Raw genomic sequence first — 20,438 nt, forward strand, 5'->3', positions numbered from 1 at the left:
CTCTAGCAGACTTCATTTAAATGATTTAGTCTGAGCAAATAATTAATATGTGTCTTGTCCCGCTCAAAATGAACTCAGGTCTGAGGATGACCACGGGTTGAGTTCAGAGCAGTCAGCAACCCTAGGTGCTCTTAAAATACCTCTAAGTCACATACTTACTTTCTCCACCAAGTTCCCTGGAAGCAGACTCTCTACAAACTGCCGCAGGTTCTCACGGACAACTGCATTGTGGAAGAAGGAGATCTTCCCATTTATGATTCCTAGGATCGAGGGTGTGCTGTGCGCTCCCAGGTGATGGGCTAGGCGTCGCTCGTACCCAGCGTGGACCACGCCAATTCCTACACCTGAAAAATATGAAAGATCTTCATGAAGGCCTTTTATGCCCCCGTGGCAGGTGAAAAAGCGTTGCTAAGTAATTTTGTGGTGTGAAACTGAAATCCTGACTTAGTAGGAGGGGTTATCTTTCCCGACAGACTGTCTAGCATCCCTTCACTGTTGGAATTCTAAATTGGTTCAGTTTTTCTGCAAAGCCATCTGGCAATGTTTAAGAAGAGCTACAAATCTTTTTATCTTTTAGTCTGTTGTTTCTAATTTTGGGAGTAGATCAAGAAGAAATACTTCAAAAGAAAAGAACAACCTGTTCACAATGGTCCTATTCATAAAGGACACCATCTGTAAACAATTCAAGGGTTCATCGACTTGGCAATGGTTGAAAAAACCCTATAATTTGTTGATAAGCTAGAATCAGCCTTCTCACTCTTCAGAGCATGTCTCCCTTTTATTTTATAGAGATGTCATACAGATTCTCAAAGAGAGAGATGAGGTAAAAATCACTCGCCATATCCCATGTAACTACTGTTAATATTTTGGTATCTGTTTATATCTTTTCTTATATAAATATGTGTGTATGCATGTTTGTATACACATAAAATAAAATGAGATCATCTGATACCTATTTCATTTAATGTTTGAGCAACTTTTCTTGTCTTTCATTCAAATAATATATTTGGAGGGCTAGATCCTTTGCTAAACATTGGAGATACATTGAATGTTAATAGCCAGTAAATATTCTTTTTTCCCTGGGATGTCTAACAGACTTCTAAGTTTCAAAAACAAACCCCTCATCTTCTTTTTTTTTCCCTCATCTTCTTTCTCAAACCTGTTCCACCCAGGCTTACACCATTTCCATCGATGGTGGTTCCTTCCTATTACTCAGGACTTTTGTCTTAAGAGTCATCTTTGACTCCTCTCATCTCTCACACCCCACATCCAGTCTGTCAGCAAGTCCAGTTGGTTCTGTCTTCAAAATACAGTAGGAATTCAACTGTTTTTCTCTACTTGCACTGTACCCTGTCTCTCAGTCATCTTTTTCTCTCTCTCCCAAGCTGCTCTAATAACCTCCTCAACAGGGTCTTGTTTCTCCTTGTCCCCCGACACTGTCTGTCCTCAGTATGGTGACCAGATGGGCCCTTCTAAAACATAAACAACAGATCATGTCACTCCTCTGCCCAAATCCGGCACCGACTCCCCATTTCACTCAGAATAAAAGTCTTCACCAAGGCTGACAAGACCCTCTGTGATTTGGCCGTTGGCCTCCTTCCTCTCCCACTCCTCATGCTCACTTACTCCAGCTACCTAGTATCTCTGCTCTTCTTGAAACACACTGGCAGGTTCTTGCCTTTGGCTTCAGCGCTGGCTGGTCCTTCTGCCTGGAGGGCGCATCTCTGGACATCTGAGTAGCTGACTCCTTCACCAACTGCAAGTCCTTCTCAATGAGGCCGAGCGGCTCCCATGTTGAAAACTGCTCTCCCCACATGCAGGATCCCCTTCAGCCTACTTGGCATGTCTTGAACCCTTTCCAAGTTAGGCAGCATGCCTACACCTTTAAAGATGTTATCACTGTTCACACCAGCAAACCCTGAGTGGTAAGTATTGTCATCTTCATGGATGAGCAAGCTGGCACTTGGAGAGGCTGAGGAAACCTTCCTGGAATCACAGTTAGTGTACAGTAGGACCAAGATTTGAACCGTGGTTCAAAGCTGACCTGCAGCTGACCGCAAAGCCTGGTTGCTTCCTGTCCCCAGTAGGTTCTACCACTCGGTTCTGAATGCTGGAGGGATCAAATTCTTAGAGATGGACTCACCACCAATAACCTTACCAGGGACTGCTATATAGGCCAGAAACCGCCATATTAAACTGATTCTGGAGAATATGCCTTTCCAGTAACCATTCAGAGGGGCTCCCGACCAGACTTTGGGACGAGAATCAGTAATCAGAACGGTGGCTGGTGGGCCCAGAATCAGGACAGGAGATGCAAGCAGTCCTGGGAGAGCAAAGGAAACTGAAGAGATCTTTTGAGATTGCTGTTCACCCCACTCTACCCTCCGATTTTTCTGAAGCTCATTCTTTCAGCCCCTACAGGATGCCTGCTCAGTGAGATCTTCCTCTTCTGCTGAATTTTTTTTTGGCTGCATCGTGAAGCATGTGGGATCTTAGTTTCCCAACTAGGAATCAAATCCATGTTCCCTGCAGTGGAAGCAAAGAGTCTTAACCACTGGACCACCAGGGAAGTCTTATTGCTTCCTGATTTAAAACTGAAGACTCTCACTCTGGCATTCCCTAGAGCCCAGCCTTTTTTTTTTTTTTTCTTTAATTATACTCTACCAACCAGCTGACAGATTGTATATTTTGTTTCTTTGTGTCTCTTCACTAGAATATAAGCTCTATGAACTTAGGGGCTTGGGGCATTTTGTTTACTGCTTTATAATCCTTAGTATCTGGAATAGTTCCTGCCACTTAGTAGTCATTCAGTTTTTTAAAAACAAGTAAATGAATAAAGTATTCAAGGTCAGAACCAGATTCAAATCCCAGCTCTGCTACCCATTAAGCGTGCAATCTTAGGCAAGTCATTTAATGTCTCTGAGTCTCAGTTTCCATATTTGGATAATGAAGACAAATTGTTGTGAGGATTAAATGACACACTGGGTTGGCCAAACAGTTCACTTTGGTTTTTCTACAAGATGTTATGGGAAACCCAAATAAACTTTTTGGCTAAAGCAATATAAAAAAGAACCTAGCCCAGAGCCTGGAATATTGCAGGTGTCTAATTAATTATAACTATTATTATCAAGTATTATTTCATCTAGACCATGTGAAGTCTGATCTAGAGACTGTCTCTCATGTGAGTGGAATTATAACCTCCACAAAACTCTCTCCTTTACGTAGAGTGGGATAAACCATGTCACACTCTCACTCTTTATATCATCTTCCCCACAATGTTCCCATACTCCCATCAATATAGCTTTTTTCTGGTTAAAACAGAATACAAGTGATCGGCTTCATTTCTCTTACTTAAAATTACCACTGAGTTCTTGGGATTACCTACATCACCTTTATTGTAGCCTTTCTCAGCCTATAAAGGCTATTTCTTTGGATCATTCCTAAAAGCACTTCGATTCTTAACATTATCATTTCTAACATTTCTAAATTCTGGAAGAATGCTACTTCTTTCCTATAGATTAATTATCACATAAATTAGAATAGAATAAAGAATGATACACATTTGATATTTAAAGTTGTGGCATATTTCTTCCTGGAAAGATATTTAAGAATATAACAGGAATTCCAAAATTCTCTGAAGTCCAAACCCTAATCCTTCCCTCACTCCCCATCCAAGCTGGGAAGGAAGAGTCAGAAAAGTCAGCAGCACTGTTTTCTCCCTGAGATTCAGGCTGGGAAATGACTGTGATGACCAGTGGTGACTTAGGGTCTCTGAATCACAGTGCACACCACAATTTTTATGACACCTCCTCTTGCCTTCAAACTCTCTACACTCCAAAGTTCTGGGTTCATAAAGCAAGCTCAGCTGGGCCAACAGAAGTACAGCTCATCTATTCTTATCTTGAGTCAGCATAACCTGGCTGGATGACAAGGACACCCCAATCTCGAGACATATTTGAGTTGCAAATTTAAAAGAAAGGCAAAGCATATGTGACTTTTTTCCAGAACCATTTGGTTTTTCTATGGATTGATGTTTCTGGCTAATTTGCAGATCCTGGGGAATTAAAATATAAATACTTTCTCCTCCTTCTGAGTTTGTAAGAGAGTGTTTTTTCCATAAAGTACTAAAGATCTCTACTCTGAGTCATCAAATTATATTTGCTTTTATTATGCCATCTTAAATATGTATCCCATCTTTTAGGGAAATTCTCTCACCTCCCTCTCTCTTGCATACAGATATTCATCTTTCAACTTTTCCATATGCCTAAAGGGATGGTACAGAGCCAACTGGAAGAACACGACACTGTCAAATCTGGCTAAATACAAATCTGTCAATAAACTACTAAGATGCAAAATGATGTGAAATAACACAAAATCAAGAACATGGAGTTTCAGTAGGAGAAAATAAAAATAAACTTTAACCAGTATCTAAGCAGACCCTTTTTCTACACAAAAGAAGTTGTCATACACTTAGCTACTTTTAGGAATAACTCCTTGAAAGGGAGAAATTATTCTTTCTTTTAAAATAAAAAGTCTCATGGTGGATAAATACTGCATGATCATCCAAATTCGGTTTCCCTAAAATGACATCTGATTTCAAGACCCCAACTTCCTTGACGCCCTGGTAACTGTCGGCACCTCCCAGGGGGTACTGTGTATGCTGCGGTGATTCAGGTCTGTCTCTTACGTGCGCTTCCTGGGTGTGAGGACTAGGTTTTACTTATTTCTGAGCAGTGTAGCACAGTGGTTAAGACTGAACTCTGGGGTTAGACTTTTGGGTCCATACCTTAACACTGTGGGTTATGAACAGTGTGACCCTCACTTGTTCCTTAACCTTCCTGAGCCTCACTTTCCTCATCTGTAAAATAGGCATAATCATAGTCTCTCTTTCATTGGGTTACTCTGGGAATAGAGACAATCCAAAGTATTTAGCACAATGCAAAATAAGTAAAATGCTAAAAAACAAAACAAGCAAACAAAAAGACTTATTGGTGTAATATAGTACTTGGTCCATTAAGAAAACAGGTTTTGTTTTGGCTGTGCCATGTGGCTTGCAGGATCTTAGTTCCCTGGCCAGGGATTGAACCTGGGCCTTGGCAGTGAAGGCGCCAAGTCCTAACCACTAAACCACCAGGGAATTCCCAAGACAAATGTCTTAAATGAGAACATAGAATTAATTCCTTATCATTTTCTACTTATTCCTATAGTAATGTACTATTCTGTACTTGCATGTGTGAGGCTGGTGAGAATTTCCTGGGTAACTATTTTCTCTTCCCAGTAACAGTAAGCTCCTCAAGGTCAAGGGCAGAGCTGACTATTTCTGGGCCCTCCTCCACAACATGGCTGTCTATAAACGTGGTCTGCTTTTGCACACTAGTTATTACCAAACAACATGACTGTAGATTCCACCTAAATAGCTACAACAGTTCTTCTCTGGGTGGAACTGTTTCATTTCCTTCATTTACTGCAATTCAGGCATTTTATGTTATTTTGAGATAATGTCCAGGCTTCCCTAGACCACAGTTAATCTTTAAGACTGTCTGCTTTTTCTGTCACCTCAGAATAGAAACATTTTCTGCGGTAGCCGTCTTAAAGGATAACACTGCCTTGCTTGGACAGGGAGTGGCCATGGATATTGTTAGGATCTCATCTCATTATAACCCAACTATAACCAAGTGGAACTTGAGTGTTAGGAATCTGTAACGACTTTGAATGTTCCAAAGAGGAAAACTAAACTGATCTAATACATTTAGTCAAAACTTGCTTTCTAGGGGACTTGGGAGGTGAAGCGTGGGAACACATTAAATACTCTTAAACATTACTTCTATGAATCTAAATTCATCTTCTTCCATCCTTGTCATTTTGAGTCCTGACTTATTAGGATTATTTGTCATACAGTTGCTAAGTCATGTCTGACTCTGCGACCCGTGGACTATAGCACGCTATCCTCCACTATCTCTGCGACCCGTGGACTATAGCACGCTATCCTCCACTATCTCCTGAAGTTTGCCCCAATTCATGTCCATTGAGTCAGTGATGCTGTCAAACCATCTTATCCTCTGCCACCCCCTTTTTCTTTTGCCTTCAATCCTTCCCCACATTAGGGTCTTTTCAAATGAGTTGGCTCTTCACATCAGGTGGCCAAAGTACTGGAGCTTTAGTTTTACCATTAAGCCTTCAATGAATATTCAGGGTTGATTTCTTTTAGGATTGACTTGTTTGATCTCTAAGCTGTCCAAAGAACTCTCAGGAGTCTTCTCCAGTATCACAATTCAAAAGCATCAATTCTCTGGTGCTCGGCCTTCTTTATGTTTCAACTCTTACATCTGTACATGACTACTGGAAAAATTATAGCTTTTGACTATACGGACCTTTGTCGGCAAAGTGATGTCTTTGCTTTTCAATATGCTATCTATTGTTTGTTGTGGCCTTCCTTCCAAGAAGCAAGCGTTTTTTAATTTCATGATTTAAAATTTTCTAATTTTTAATTAGGATTATAGAGCACAACAATCCCAAAAGATGGCAAGACATTCAATCATCACAGATTTAAGGATCCTGAAAAGCAGTAGAGCATCATGTTCACTGCGTGAATTACAGAGCCAATCTCCCTGGGTTTGAATCCCAGCTCTGCCATATACCAACTGTGGGACCTTGGAAAAGGTACCAAAATCAGCCAAGTCTCTACAAAAGAAAGATGACAACAGCACCCTCCTCAGAGTTGTTTATGAGTTGACACTTACATTAGTGCTTGGCATACAGTAAACTTTCCATAAATACAAGCTATGATTATTATGCTTATATTATTAGTGTCATGTCATCACACTTGGTAGTCCAAACCGCAATCATTACTCAGAACAACTTCTCCCAATTCAACTCTTTCCTGTATCCTCTGCCCACCCAGTAACTCAAGTGAGAATGCAGAGTCCATTTTGACCTCCTCTCTTTTCCTCAGTTATTACATTCAAATGGTCCCCAGGTGCCAGGTCCTTCTATGATCCTTCCCTTGAAATATCCGATACCTGTTCCGATGACTGAGCTCAAGCCAATGGCTGTTGCTTTGCCAGGACTGGTAACCTTGCCGCCTTTATTCTCACCTTCTTTAGTTTGTCCTTCAGGCAGCTTGAACAGTTAGCTTTCTAAAGCACAGATCTGATAGGACCATCCTTGGCCCTATTACATACTATAAAGTAGAGGCCAGCTTCCTTGGCCTGGACTTGAAGGCTTCTTACCACCTGACCCCAGGTTGCTCCTCCTGCTTTCTCCCCTCTCATCTGCACTCAGTCACCCGAGCCTGCTGGCTCTGTTTCCCTGCCTGCATGGTTCCCTCACGCCTGAATGTTACTCCTCCACTTCCTGTCCAGTCAGGTGGCACTGGTCGTAAAGAATCTGAGCCTGCTCTTGCAGAAGACGCAAGAGACACAGGTTCAATCCCTGGGTTGGGAAGATCCCCTAGAGGAGGAAATGGCACCCCACTCCAGTATGCTTGCCTGGAAAATCCCATGGGCAGAGGAGCCTGGTGGGCTGCAGTTCATGGGGTCATGAAGAGATGGACATGATTAAGTGACTGAGTACACAACTTTTAATCATCTTTCCAAGACTTAGCTAAAAATAAGGAAAAACTCAGTGCTTTATAGTCTGTGAGCTGTAGAAAACTAACATTTAGAAAAGATTTTTTAAAAGGAATTTACAAAATAGGTGCTTTCAAAAACTTAACTCTGGTAAACCAGAAAACTCCGTTAATCAAAAATTCTCTAAAGTTCATTTATTAGGTACTCAGTATATTTCAGGTACTTAATATATGCTTTTCTCATTTAATATTCATAACAATCCTGTTGGTTTGACATTATAACTCCATTTTAGGGCTGAAGAAACTGAGGCTAAGTAGTCTGTCCAAGGACACAAAGTGTTATAAATGACACATCTGTGATCTGAAAACTGGTGCATCTGACTCCGAGGCATGTGGTCATGACCGTGACCACTGTGCTATGCAGTCTCATGTCGTGTAAGTTCACCTGTTGGCTCTGATCTGACCTTGGTGTACATGCGTTACCATTCTAAATTATGCAATGGTCCAGTGTCTACGTTCTGCTATGGGATCTTAAGGTCAGCTCCTGGACTGGAGGTTAAATGGTTTCCAGCGCATCATCCCACGTGGCACAAAGTGTGACTGTGTTGTGTGATGAAGAAGCTGTCCAATCTGACAGCTGACCTGGGTCCCTCATTTATTCATGAGGCACCACAGCAAACATCTGCTGACCGCCCACCACATGTGAGACCATGTGCTAACCCACATGTTCCTCAACTTCTAAGAACTTCTTAATCCCATTGTAGGAAAGCATTATGGCATATCTGAGCACCTGAGTGCCTCTGAACAGCAGGTTGAAATGTTCTGTTTTAGAATAAATGAACTGGTGAGTTTCAGTGGTGCATGTTCTCCAGAGCAACCCAGGCCTCTCAGCTCCTCTGGTTGTTAGCCCCTTTCTAGTTACTCAAGAATAGGTCTGCTAGGGCAGGGGTTCCCAATCCCCAGGCCATGGACTGGCATGAACTGGTACCGATTTGTGGCGTGTCAGGAACCAGGCCGCACAGCAGGAGGTGAGCAAGCAAGCAAAGCTTCATCTGTATTTATAATCGCTCCCCCCAGATGGGATCATCCAGTTGCAGGAAAACAAGGTCAGGGTTCCCACTGATTCTGCATTATGGTGAGTTATATGATTATTTCATTATATATCACAATGTAATAATAATAGAAATAAAGTGCACAATAAATGTAATGCCCTTGAATCATCCTGAAACCATCCTCTCTTCTCCCCTCTCAGTCTATGGGAAAAACTGTCTGCTACGAAACCAGTCCCTGGTGCCAAATAGGCTGGGAACCACTGTGCCAGTGACTTCCCTGGTGGTTAAGAATCTGCCTTCCAATGCAGGGGACACAGGTCAGGGAACTAAGATCTCAAACGGCGTGGAGCAACTAAGACTGTGCAGGGCAGCTACTGAGCTTACACGCTCTGGAGCCTCTGTGCTGCAATGAAAAGCCCGAGACTGCAATTAGGATCCAACACAGCCAAATAAACAAATGTTAGAAAAAAAAAAGATCTGGGCTTTCCCTGGTGCTTCAGTAGTTAAGACTCTGGGTTTCCAATACAGGGGTTGTGGGTTCGATCCCTGGTTGGGAAACTAAGATCCCATAAGCCATACTGTGCAGCCAAAAATAAAAAAAATAAATAAAAGTAGGCCTGCTAATGCCTATAAAATAGATTCAGTAATTCCAATTTTTATAAGTTATTAAAATAAATACCCTCCCTGAATAACTAAAATTTTCCTGGAGCTAAGTGATATCTCTGAACAAAAGAAAGGCTAATCTATGACGGAGAGTGGTAACCTATGACAATTAGAATATTATTTGTTACAGGTGGAGCTATTTGCCCCCAAAATGCACAGGTTGACCCTCTAATCCCCAGTACTTCTGAGTGTGATTATATTTGGAGACAGGGCCTTTAAAGGGGTAACTGAGTTAAAATGGGGCTTGAGGGAGACCTGAGCTCCATCCCTGGGTTGGGAAGATCCCCTGGAGGAGGGCTTAGTAACCCACTCCAGTATTCTTGCCTGGAGAATCCCATGGACAGAGGAGCCTGATGGGCTACAGTCCATGAGGTTGCAAAGAGTTGGACACGACTGAGTGACTAACCACAGGGTCACAGAAAGAGAGTATGAGATACCAGACCCAAACGGCCCTGTGAACACACAGGGAGAAGCTGGCTACCTCCAAGCCAATGAGACAGGCTTCACAAGATATCGAACCTGCTGACACCTCGATCTTGAACTTTTAACCTTGAGAACTATGGGAAAATAAATTTCTGCTGTTTCAGTCACTCTGTCTATGGTATTTTGTTATGGCCACCCTAGCAAATTAATACACACAGTGAACTCACAAATACCATAAGGATAACCTACCGGCATGAAGACCGGTACCTGAGGGCTGCTCTGTTCAACCAATAATTTTTAAGTTTCTCCTCTATATTAGGCCCTCAACTAGATGTCAGGAGACTGTACAGACTTTAAGTTAGTAATGCAGAATGAAAGTGGCTTACCCATTTCCCCTCTGAAAATGTGTTCCTGGAAAACCCCAGTCACCATGAATTTCTGAAGAGAAATCACATTAACTGTTCCTTCTCTCCAATATCCCAAGAAATTCAAGAGACATAAAAGTCACCTTCTCTTATACAAATGTCTTCCAAGGAATAAAATGCTCTTACCCAAACCTTCAAGTTCCTGAACTACTTCTTTCCAGACAGGCTCAATGTGGATACAGCTGAAGCACCAGTCTGAGGTGATCTTAATGAGGTAGGGTTTCTTGAAGCTGTCTGGAACCACTTCATTCACATAGTGTGAAAAGTGCAATAAATACTTCTCATCAATTGAGTCCCGTCGTTCGGAATTAAAAGGAAAGTGAAAAAAAGATTCGTCAAAATAAAAATTCTCGTGGAAGTGGCGGAAGCGATACTCTCGCTGCTGCTGTTGCTTCTGGAAGCCCTGGCTCTCCCCAGCATCTCCATAGTGGTCATAATGTGATCTCTTTTCCTCATTGGAAAGAATCTACAAAGAAAGGGGAAGAAAATAAGAAATCCAGAAAACAAAACAGCAAAAAAGGGCCATGCAAAGGACTTTCCTGTAAACACTTCTGAAGATAAAGGAAGAAAATAAATGTAAAGATACAACACAATTTGATATTTTAAATGCAGTTACGCAACATACTGTGAAACTCTTAATAGAAAAATTAAGTATTTCAAGACCAAAATATTTCAACTGTGTAGCTAGCTACTCACACTCATCTTGGCTTTAAAGATTCTGAACTTTCATAATACTAAAGACATCGATAAATCAGAAAACTTCTTTTTTTTTTTTTGCTGTGCCGTGGGGTTTGTTGGATCTCAGTTCTCCAACTAGAGACTGAAACCAGGCACTTGGTAGTGAGAGTGTGAAATCCTAACCACTGGATAGACAGGGAAGTCTTAAATTTGATATAACTTTGACCACCAGGCCTCAGCCATGAGAATGTTGACTTAGTCGTATCATCTAAGTTGGAATAATTCATTCAAATGAATGTATGAAAGTTGTGAACACCAAAAAGTAGCCATAGGGTTGAATTGTATGATTGTCTGTTAGCTGACTCTTACTGAGAAATAACTTTAAAGTCTAATTCAAAAACCTGTTTTAGGATGAAGATCATTCCATGAGCTAAGCACTTTCCGTTGAAGAACATTACCTTACACAAATCAGGAAGCCATGTACTTATCTTTCTTACATAATTCAGACCAACTTACTTAAACTGATATGTTGGAAAACTGTTAAAAACCTCGTGTTTAAATGTATTTGTAACCTTGAGTCACTTTAACAAATACAGGCAAACTGGTCTATGTTTCTTTAATGTAAGTTTCTAGTCTGCATGTGTGCTCAGTCATTAAGTCATGTTTGACTCCTTGCGACCCCATGGATTGTAGCCCACCAGGCTTGTTGTGTCCATGGGATTCTCCAGGCAAGAATACTGGAGTGGGCTGCTGTTTCCTCTTCCAGGGGAATCTTCTCGACCCAGGGATCAAACCCAAATCTCCTGTGCTGCCAAATTGAGCATGTAACATAAGGAAGTAGACATTTAGGGTTACTCTAAAATTCCAACTAAAGCCTTTAAAATAGGGCAGTTTCTCTAAGAGCAGAGTGTGTAGGCACTGGTTTCAACAAATTGGATGTGGTCAAAAATGCTGTCTCTACCACTACTTAGACTGGGTCAAGGGCATGGGGGACACACCCTTTCCAAGAGAACTTTACAAAACTGATCATCTAAGATAAGTTTTACGAAAGCCAACAGATGCATCACAAAGTCTGACACGATACCTCGTAAGCCTTGCTAATTTGAATGAACTTGTCCTCTGCTCCAGGATCTTTGTTTTTGTCAGGATGCCTGAAACACAAACAGGCAGGAGGTGACAGTGGATTTAATGTTTTACACATGGTTCATTAGCATCCTTGTACACAGAGTTCACTATATCAGAGGCAAATGGAAGAGCATTTTGCTAGAATAGTTCCTTAGAAATAAGTGGGAGAAGCAATTAGTTGCTTCACATGACTACAGTAAATGAAACTGTGAAACAGGCAATTTCTTCCCACAGTGCTTTAGCCAGGCACATCTTCAAAGCACCGATAGTGCTCCAGGCTTTCACTGAGGAAGTGTGGGTACATCTGTCTTTACACTGCTCCTAAACACTGCTGGGGCCCAAGGCTAAGGTCACTTATTAGTAAGAACCAATTTCTTTTCCCAGGATGGCAGCATTTCATCCCAATGTTAGAATGATATCAACGAAGGTGTTTCTTCTGACAACTCAGGTGGACAAAACAGTTTTTAGGATACTCCATGAATTTGTTTAGTAATAACCATGTTCCAAACGGTATCTTGTTGCTGATGTTCAAATTAGAACGTTTTAATTTTCAATATTATCCTGGTTATTCCATTCTGCCTCATTGCCTTTTATTTACAAATGGATAATGATTTCAAGGTCATAAGTTTTAAAAATGTGAGGAAGCTCTACAGTTTATGCAAAGTGATTTCAACTAATATTGGAACTAACATTTGCTATTATACACAACTGGCAATTAACTGTATCTATCTTGCTGCCATATATTATTCTGTAATATTCTTACATTTACCAATTTCAGCTTTGGCGATGTTAAAGACTTGGAAAGTAGGGGCCGGGTTTTACTTCGTTAGAACTCTCTAACATCTAAATCAGTGTTTTATACCAACTGATTTTTCAAAGTTCATTTTATTAAGAGATTCTATTACAGAGCTTATTTTTTTTTAATAATTACTACTGCTAACTTCTAGTAAATTTCTTCTAGCAAAGGTTCTGTAAAGAGAAACAATCCACTGGGAAGCAAATGACTACTAAAAACAGTACCAAGTACATCTGAATAAAAAAATTTACAACTTGACCAACTTATTCTAGCAGGAACATATTTGAATTATACCAATATTCTGATTTCTCTAAAAATAAAGGAACTTAAAATCATTGGCTGGTGAATTTAAACATTGTTCCTCCCTTAAGTATTTAATCTTGTTATGAATATTAGTGGGAAAAAAACTCAGCTAAATGTAATGAAAATAATGATTTAAGGAAACAAGATGGTGGTTCCAAAATATGTTTCTGGATGACCAAAGGAAAAAAGAAAAGTGTTTTCAATATTCAAACTTAGGCCAAAGGCTAAGAGGATAAAAATCATGCAACTGCACAAATGTAGATTTAACATACAGAACTCTGTAAGGGGGGAAGAGAAGGGAAGAAGGGACTTTTAAGGAGACTGAACCGAAGAGAGAGTATTGGGGGCTGGATTAAAATCACAGATCCTGAAACAAAAAGGCCCAAAGACAGGCAGGAAACCACAAGATAGTTTCAGCTTAAAAGGAATATTTTCCTGATTAAGGGAAGATACCACAAAGTTGAAAACATTTAGAAAAGGATAAATTCACCTCTAGGAAAGCACCATCCAATGCTATGTTCAGTGTATAAGCAACATTTCAGACTATAATATAATGAAAGTGAAAGTGTTAGTCACTCAGTCATGTCCGACTCTTTGTAACCCCATGGACTATAGCCCACTAGGTTCCTCTGTCCATAGAATTCTCCAGGCGAGAATAGTGGAGTGGGTTGCCATTCCCTTCTCCAGGGGATCTTCCTGACCCGGGATTGAACCTCAGTCTCTTGCATTGGAGGCAGATTCTTTACTGTCTGAGCCACCAGGAAAGCCCACAATATAATATGCAACTTTTAAATTTCAAAGTAAAGAAAACTCTGTATTTGGTATTCATTGGGCATCTGCCAATAGGGAATAAAAACAAAGGTGCTACCTTTAAGGGAATAAAAACAAAGATAGAAAAAAATAAAGTATCAGACAAATTGATTTACTGTTTAGGGGACTGACCATGCTGTACCCATTTGCTTCAAATCAAATTTTATGATGCCTTTTTCTTGGGGTTGGAGGAGTTATTTTGCCAATGTAGGTGACACAAGAAAAGTACTTTCATTTTTCTGAGATTAAAAAGGAATTTAAAATGGCTTCACCAAGCAAAGAGAAAGCTCTTGAACAGGGTAAGCGTTAATCCCTCAGTTGTGTTTGACTCTTTGCAGCCCCACAGATTATAGTCCACCAGGCTCTTCTGTCCAAGGGATTATCCAGGCAAGAAAACTGGAGAAGGTAGCTGTTCCCTTCTCCAGGGGATCTTCCTGACCCAGGGATAGAACCTGCATCTCCTGTACTGCAGGCAGATTCTTTACCACTGAGCCACCAGGGTAGCCTTGAGCAGGGTAAGAAATACTATTAAGTGATAAAACAGCAGAGGAAAGCTACAAATCGAATTCAGTAATTAACCATTCCCCATGGAGTAGCTCATTCTGAAAAGTCAAACAAGGAAACTGCTATTTTTCAGTGTACAAGTGACCCCTGAACAACACGGGGGCTCAGTTGAACTGTACAGTTCAAACCTATGTTGTTTGAAGGCCAATTGGATATGAAACCACTATGAAATGAAACAAACAGTTTCAATGATAAAATATTACCAGAGCCTAAAAAGTAGAAAATAATAGTACAGTGAAAATACAAGGGTAAAGTAAAATTTTAGACTTTCACTAGATGATAGTTTATTTATATGTATGGTGACATAATACTCCTAAAGAGAATATAATTAAGGAAGTGAAGCATATGATTCATTTAATTAACACTGTAACAACTTTTTCAGCTCTGGAAGACAGAAAAATCAAAGCTATACATTTTCATAGAATCCATAAAACCATCATTTTTGCTTTTAAAATGTTGTCAAAGGCTATACCCTGTCCAAAAGAATGTTGCTACCTTATGAATTAGTCACAGATTTATATATTTTGCTTTCAATACAAAGAGGCAGGAGACTGAAATGATGTAGTAAAGAAAGTGACTTTGCTGTAGAGCCCCTGAAAAGAGGCCATGCACAATCAGAGATTTCATTTTTAGTATCCAATTCTGGGTATCTCATGATATGAATATGGTCTAAAATGATTAGGTATTCAAAACATTCAAAAGTATATTTTAAACCACGTTTCACCTTTATCACCACCAACTGGATACTAAGATGCACTTCTCATTGAAGAATAATGGTATCAGGCAAAGTCAGGCACAGCCTGCATTGTCATCTGCACGCGGCAGCTTTGCTGCAGCATTAACTTCCTACCCACCCAGACTGACCCACTCACTCTCACTTCTGCCCAGACGGGCAAGTGATTAAAAAACAAAACAGCAAGAAACCTGCTGGTGCAGAAGGTCAACCTGTGGAACCCAGAGGTAATACAGACTTCCCAACTCTGAGCCTAGTTGCTCACCCAAAAAACAGGGACAGCAATATTTGCCCTCATGGGGGTAATTATAAGGCTTAAATGAAATAAAACAGTATAGAACCTGGAGCCTAGCATGCAGTTGGTGCGTGATGATGGCTCCCATCTCTAACTTTCCTTACTTGCTTGGTTCACCAAATTTTGTCACCTGTGTCCTCACTGTCCCTTCCTTCCCCTGTGGCTCCCCTCTAGCTATATAAATCATAATTTCTACTCTGTCATGTCCAAGGCACTGATGGAAGAAGGAAGACACTGATAATGTTTGTCCAAAATAAGCTTTAAATTCATGGCTCTCCTGCTAAATCACAAACAACGGCATATTCTCTAGCATATACATCTACAGGTAAAAATTAAGACTTTTCTATACAATAATTTTTTTAAGTAATGCACTCAGTTCCTGAATATTCTCTTTGAATTGAGAGCAAAAAGCTTTTCCTATAAAAATTTTTTTTAAAGCTTAGAAATCAATAATCTAGAGAATAGGACTGGGTAGTGTTCCCTTTAGCAATGATACTCATAAAGAGTTACTTTATGAATAACATATCATGGGAAGGGCAGATTATATATATTATATATATACATATAATTTATATAATATATATTAAAAATGTATTTATTAATTAAAGTTGCCTCCTACTTACTTTAACATTAAATAAGCAAATAGTATCAAGGCAATTCTTTAAGTCAAAGAATTTCTAAAAGGGTTTTCATAGTAACTAGGCTTTGGATTCTAAAAAATTATAGAATAACATGAATATACGTTCTCCCATATAAATTATGTTAGACAAACATATATTATATATTTAACGAACACAGAAACAGAGACAAATAAAAGCTAACCATAATTTAGGCTTCATTCTCCTGCTAAAACTGTTTAGCTTATTTTAAACTTCTATTTCTTTGTTTCACCTACCATTCCCGGGCGAGCTTCTTATAAGCCTTTTTAATATCAGCCTGACTGGCTGTTCGGCTGACCCCTAGGACTCTGTATGGGTCAAAATCCAACGCAGACAGAATTTGCAGGATCAGAACCAGAACTATCAAGAATTGCCAGGAAATGCTCAACTTTTTCACTTCCATTTCTCTTCCTTTCCAGAGCTGAAATGATTGAAGAGGCAATAAGTTTCAGTGGTAGAAATCTGGACAGTCTGACTTTATATGTAAAGGTATAAGATGTATAGATGAAAAACAAAACAAAAGATATTTTGCAGGAAAAGTACCAAGCTGTTTGACCCCATCTTCTTAAATGAACACCCTTGCTACTGTTTTTGAATATCACAAATAAGAACTATTACAGATGAAGAGATGAGCAATAAGATAGCAACTCTTCAAAATCCTTGGATTAGAAAAGCTTTAGAAATGACTGAAAACAAATGAGATGAAGAAATAACAAGCAAATGCGAGAAAACATACATAGGGAAATCTAGGCAACTACATCTCTAACACACTATTTCATGTATTATGACAGTAACAGTTTAATCTTTATTTATTTAAAAAATTTCTTTGGCCACATCACACAGTATGTAGGATCTTAGCTCCCTAACCAGGGATGGAACCTGCACTCCATGCAAAGGAAGCATAGAGCCTTAACCACTGGACCAACAGGGATGTTGTCTGAACAATACTAGTTTAAACCTAAAATATGTGGTTAGAGAATCCCTTACTGAGCACTTGCCAAATAAATTCATGAAATCGTAAAATTTACTATACGCAAAACTACAAAACGAGATAGTTGTGATGTTCTTGGGAGTTAAATAAGTACAAGGATGAAAGTGAAATACTCTAAAATAAAACTGGAGTTACAACTTCACATGTTCCAATTCTATTCTTTGTCACCATGCCCATTCAAACAAGAAAATAGGAAACTGTCTTTAATCACTAGCAAGACTGTAACTATAAGTGGAGACCTCAAATGAGAAAAAGTGGTGGGAAGAGTTTTAGTTTGCCATCAGAGAGGCATTAATGGCAAAGATTGTAGACCAGGTATGGTCTTCAAATGTTAAAGCTCCATCTCCACTGAGGGTAGTGACTGAATTCACTGTGGATTTTGGAAGTAATCCTGGCAAGTTAACAAGGTAGTGCAGCTTTGCATGGACATATTTACACTCTAGGATCATGATCTTTGTGATATCACACAATGATTTTTCAAAGGTCATATTTATCTTGTGTGTGAAAGTTGCTCAGTCCTGTCCAATTCTGCAACTCCATGGACTATACAGTCCATGGAATTCTCCAGGGGATCTTCCCAACCAAGGGATGGAACCCAGGTCTCCCACATTGCAGGCAGATTCTTCAACATCTGGGCCATCAGGGAAGCCCCATATTCATCTTGGTTTCTCACAAATCACTAACATCTTAAGGATCAAGCATCTAATGTGACATCTTACTTAAGGGAGGCAAAGCTGTAACAGTGTGGATTCTGACAAGTAGGAGTCTAAATGCTACCTCTGAGTCTTCACCAAAGACTAATCTGATGGCCACTGTTTACAACTGAAAGCATACCGAATAAAACCTAAAACAAAAAGAAGTTTCTTCTTTGTTAAGGCAACCTATAACCTATTCTGTCGTACAAAATACACATTAAAAAAACTAAAAACTGAGAAGGCGATGTAGCTATTAGTTAAGCACATGAACTCTGGAATCAGACTAACATTGGGATCTGTCCTCCATCGCTTTATGACCTTGGACAAATTACTTAAAACTTGCTGAGCCTAGTGTCCTTCATAAAATGGGTGAAAATAATACCACCTTGAAAGGCTCGACATGGGAGTTAAAGGGTAAAGGATTTACTGAGCACGGGGTCAGCAGCCAATAAGCGGTATTTATTACCATTATTTTTTCTACCATGCAGTGCAACCAGTGCCTTATTCAACTGTGTCAGTCGCCTCCACTTAGAGAGCCCAAGTGCCGGGGCGCTGTGTTCTTTTGCTGACAGCCCGACCGTGCCAGCCTCAGGACAGGAAACAACCTGCCCAACAGGTAGGTATCGCCCTCGGGCAGTATCCCCTGGACCAGGCAGACGCTCCCAGAGACATGCTTAGGTCTGAGCCCCGCCTCGAGCTCCCGCCGAAAGTCGCAACCCTCCAGGAGACAGCCGCATCCCTCGCCGCCCCCGAGAGCCCTGGGTCGGGCCCTATCGGCTCCGGGTTCTCCCGGGGCCCAGTGGGGACCCGGAACGAGGAAGAACTGACTGGAGATCCCTGAGCCTGCCCGGCCCCGCCGCGTCCGCGGCTCCGCGCGTCACGCCGGGAAGGAGTTACCGGGAAAGGGCACCGGCCTAACCGGCTGCGGCGTCCGTGCTCCAGTTAGTCAGCCGGGCCGGGAGCCTCCGGTCCACACCAGCGCTCGCCGGGGCCTGGGGAGGGGAAAGAGAAGGGACGAGTCGGAGGCTAGTCACGTGATACTTAAAGGCCCGGCGCACCAAAGGCGAGGACAGACCAAGTCGAGGTCTTCTACTCTGTGAATCTGTTTTGACCCTTGCCACCCGCCGTCTGCGCGTGGACCTGGCACGGTTGCCATAGGAACGAAGAGCGCTCTCCGGCGGGATCCAAAGGGAAGGTGGTGACCAAGGAGGACAAAACGTGCCTCCTAGAGAGGCAAAGTCGCGATGCATGATGGGATGCCAAAAGACCTCCCCGATTCAGGGAGGAGTTTCCACCTCTACCAGGAGATGGCCCTTGTCTAGCAGCAGTTGCTAGGGTGGGGAAGCTATCGCTGTTCCCTAGTCTCTTTAACCCTATTCTTAGATTCTGAGAGCGTCAGAGTTGGAAGGGACCTTAGGGATCGTTTCTAGTTCAACTCCTCCTTATCCTGATGGAGGAGACTGAGGCCTAGAGAGGGATAGAGACTTGCCCAAGGCTTAGAGTCCAGGTCACTTAATCTTATTTTCCAAAAAGGCGATTTCCACTCTAGATAATGTGCTAGATCCTGTCCTAACCACGGGAAAAGGATATGTGTGTGGTGATGCTGGGTGGGGAGGGCGATGGGGGAGAGGCACAAGTAAATGTGATAAGCTTTCCGTGAGCCAATGACATAGATTCCTTGGGGATATAAAGGAAGATTTTATATTCTCCTGCCTTGCTTATTTACGCTTTATTTCCTTTGCATTTATCACTATCTAACATACTATATCTTTCATTTATTTATGCTGTTTACCACCTGTCTCCTCCTACTGGAATATAGGCACCTAAAAGCAGGACTTCTAAAGTCTCTTTTGTTCACTTCTGTATTCTTGGTGCCTCTACAGATCTTGGCACAGATAAGATCTCAGTAAATATTCGGGAAATAAATGAGTGAATGGGGCTGAAGTTTAACTGCTCAAGAGAATATATGCTAAAGTAGATTCCCAGTCGCAAGTGGACTTTGAGCTGGGTTGGGGTTTAAATCCTACCCGCCTCTACCACTCTACCTCTGTGATCTTGAATGGTGACTTCACTTCCTAGAGCCCCAGCGTCCATGTCTGAAAAATAGGGGAAAAGAATCTCATCTCCCTGTAGGATTGTAGTCAGGGAGAAATTAGATAATACAATGTAAAATGGTTTGCACAATGCTGGGAATTAGCAATTGCTCAACAAACAGGAGCGATTTTTTTCATATTTTTACGTTGTCTGTGAGAAGGTTTTTTGGTTTTTTTTTTAATATTGAAATATAGTTGACGTATGAGCAATTTTTAAAATGAGGAAATGAGCCATACAGACTGGTAATTCAGAGGGCAAGATTTCTGCTCGCTTTTTTCCTTGTGGGAGGTGCTAGAATGGGAGGGAAGAGGAGAATGGAAGACTGTACGGTGGGCTTGATTGGATCGGACAAGTTTGGAACAGTAAACACAATAAACAAGGAGACAATGGCATGCTAAAGGATGCTCAGTTTCACTGGGGTCAGGGTACAGAGCTAGAGGAGTACGATGCCCTGGAGCGGGTTGAACTGGGCGGGACAGACCATGGCTCCAGGCACGACATTCTCTCTTAGTAGAAATATGACCGCCGCCCCGAGAGTTTATGAATGCGCGTGCCTTTTTATCTC

At 41.1% G+C, this 20,438-nt stretch overlaps 1 protein-coding gene and 1 non-coding gene across 2 annotated transcripts in view; both read right to left on the reverse strand.

Moving 5' to 3' along the window:
- The window catches only part of DNAJC16 (DnaJ heat shock protein family (Hsp40) member C16), a 37,781-nt gene extending 18,985 nt beyond the window's left edge, over positions 1-18,796 (reverse strand). Inside the window, exons 1-5 of the mRNA XM_065936039.1 lie at positions 18,677-18,796; positions 16,330-16,514; positions 11,893-11,959; positions 10,257-10,596; positions 160-344 (exon numbers count right to left, since the gene is read on the reverse strand). Coding sequence (XP_065792111.1) covers positions 160-344; positions 10,257-10,596; positions 11,893-11,959; positions 16,330-16,496 — 759 coding nt within the window. The 5' untranslated portion in view covers positions 16,497-16,514; positions 18,677-18,796. The remainder of the gene's footprint in view (positions 1-159; positions 345-10,256; positions 10,597-11,892; positions 11,960-16,329; positions 16,515-18,676) is intronic.
- On the reverse strand, positions 5,066-5,137 carry TRNAE-UUC (transfer RNA glutamic acid (anticodon UUC)). The gene has a single exon. It is a non-coding gene; the product is annotated as a tRNA-Glu (tRNA).
- Positions 18,797-20,438: the final 1,642 nt, after the last annotated feature.

This window comes from Muntiacus reevesi, chromosome 5 (assembly GCF_963930625.1).
Source record: "Muntiacus reevesi chromosome 5, mMunRee1.1, whole genome shotgun sequence".
Classification (NCBI taxonomy): domain Eukaryota; kingdom Metazoa; phylum Chordata; class Mammalia; order Artiodactyla; family Cervidae; genus Muntiacus; species Muntiacus reevesi.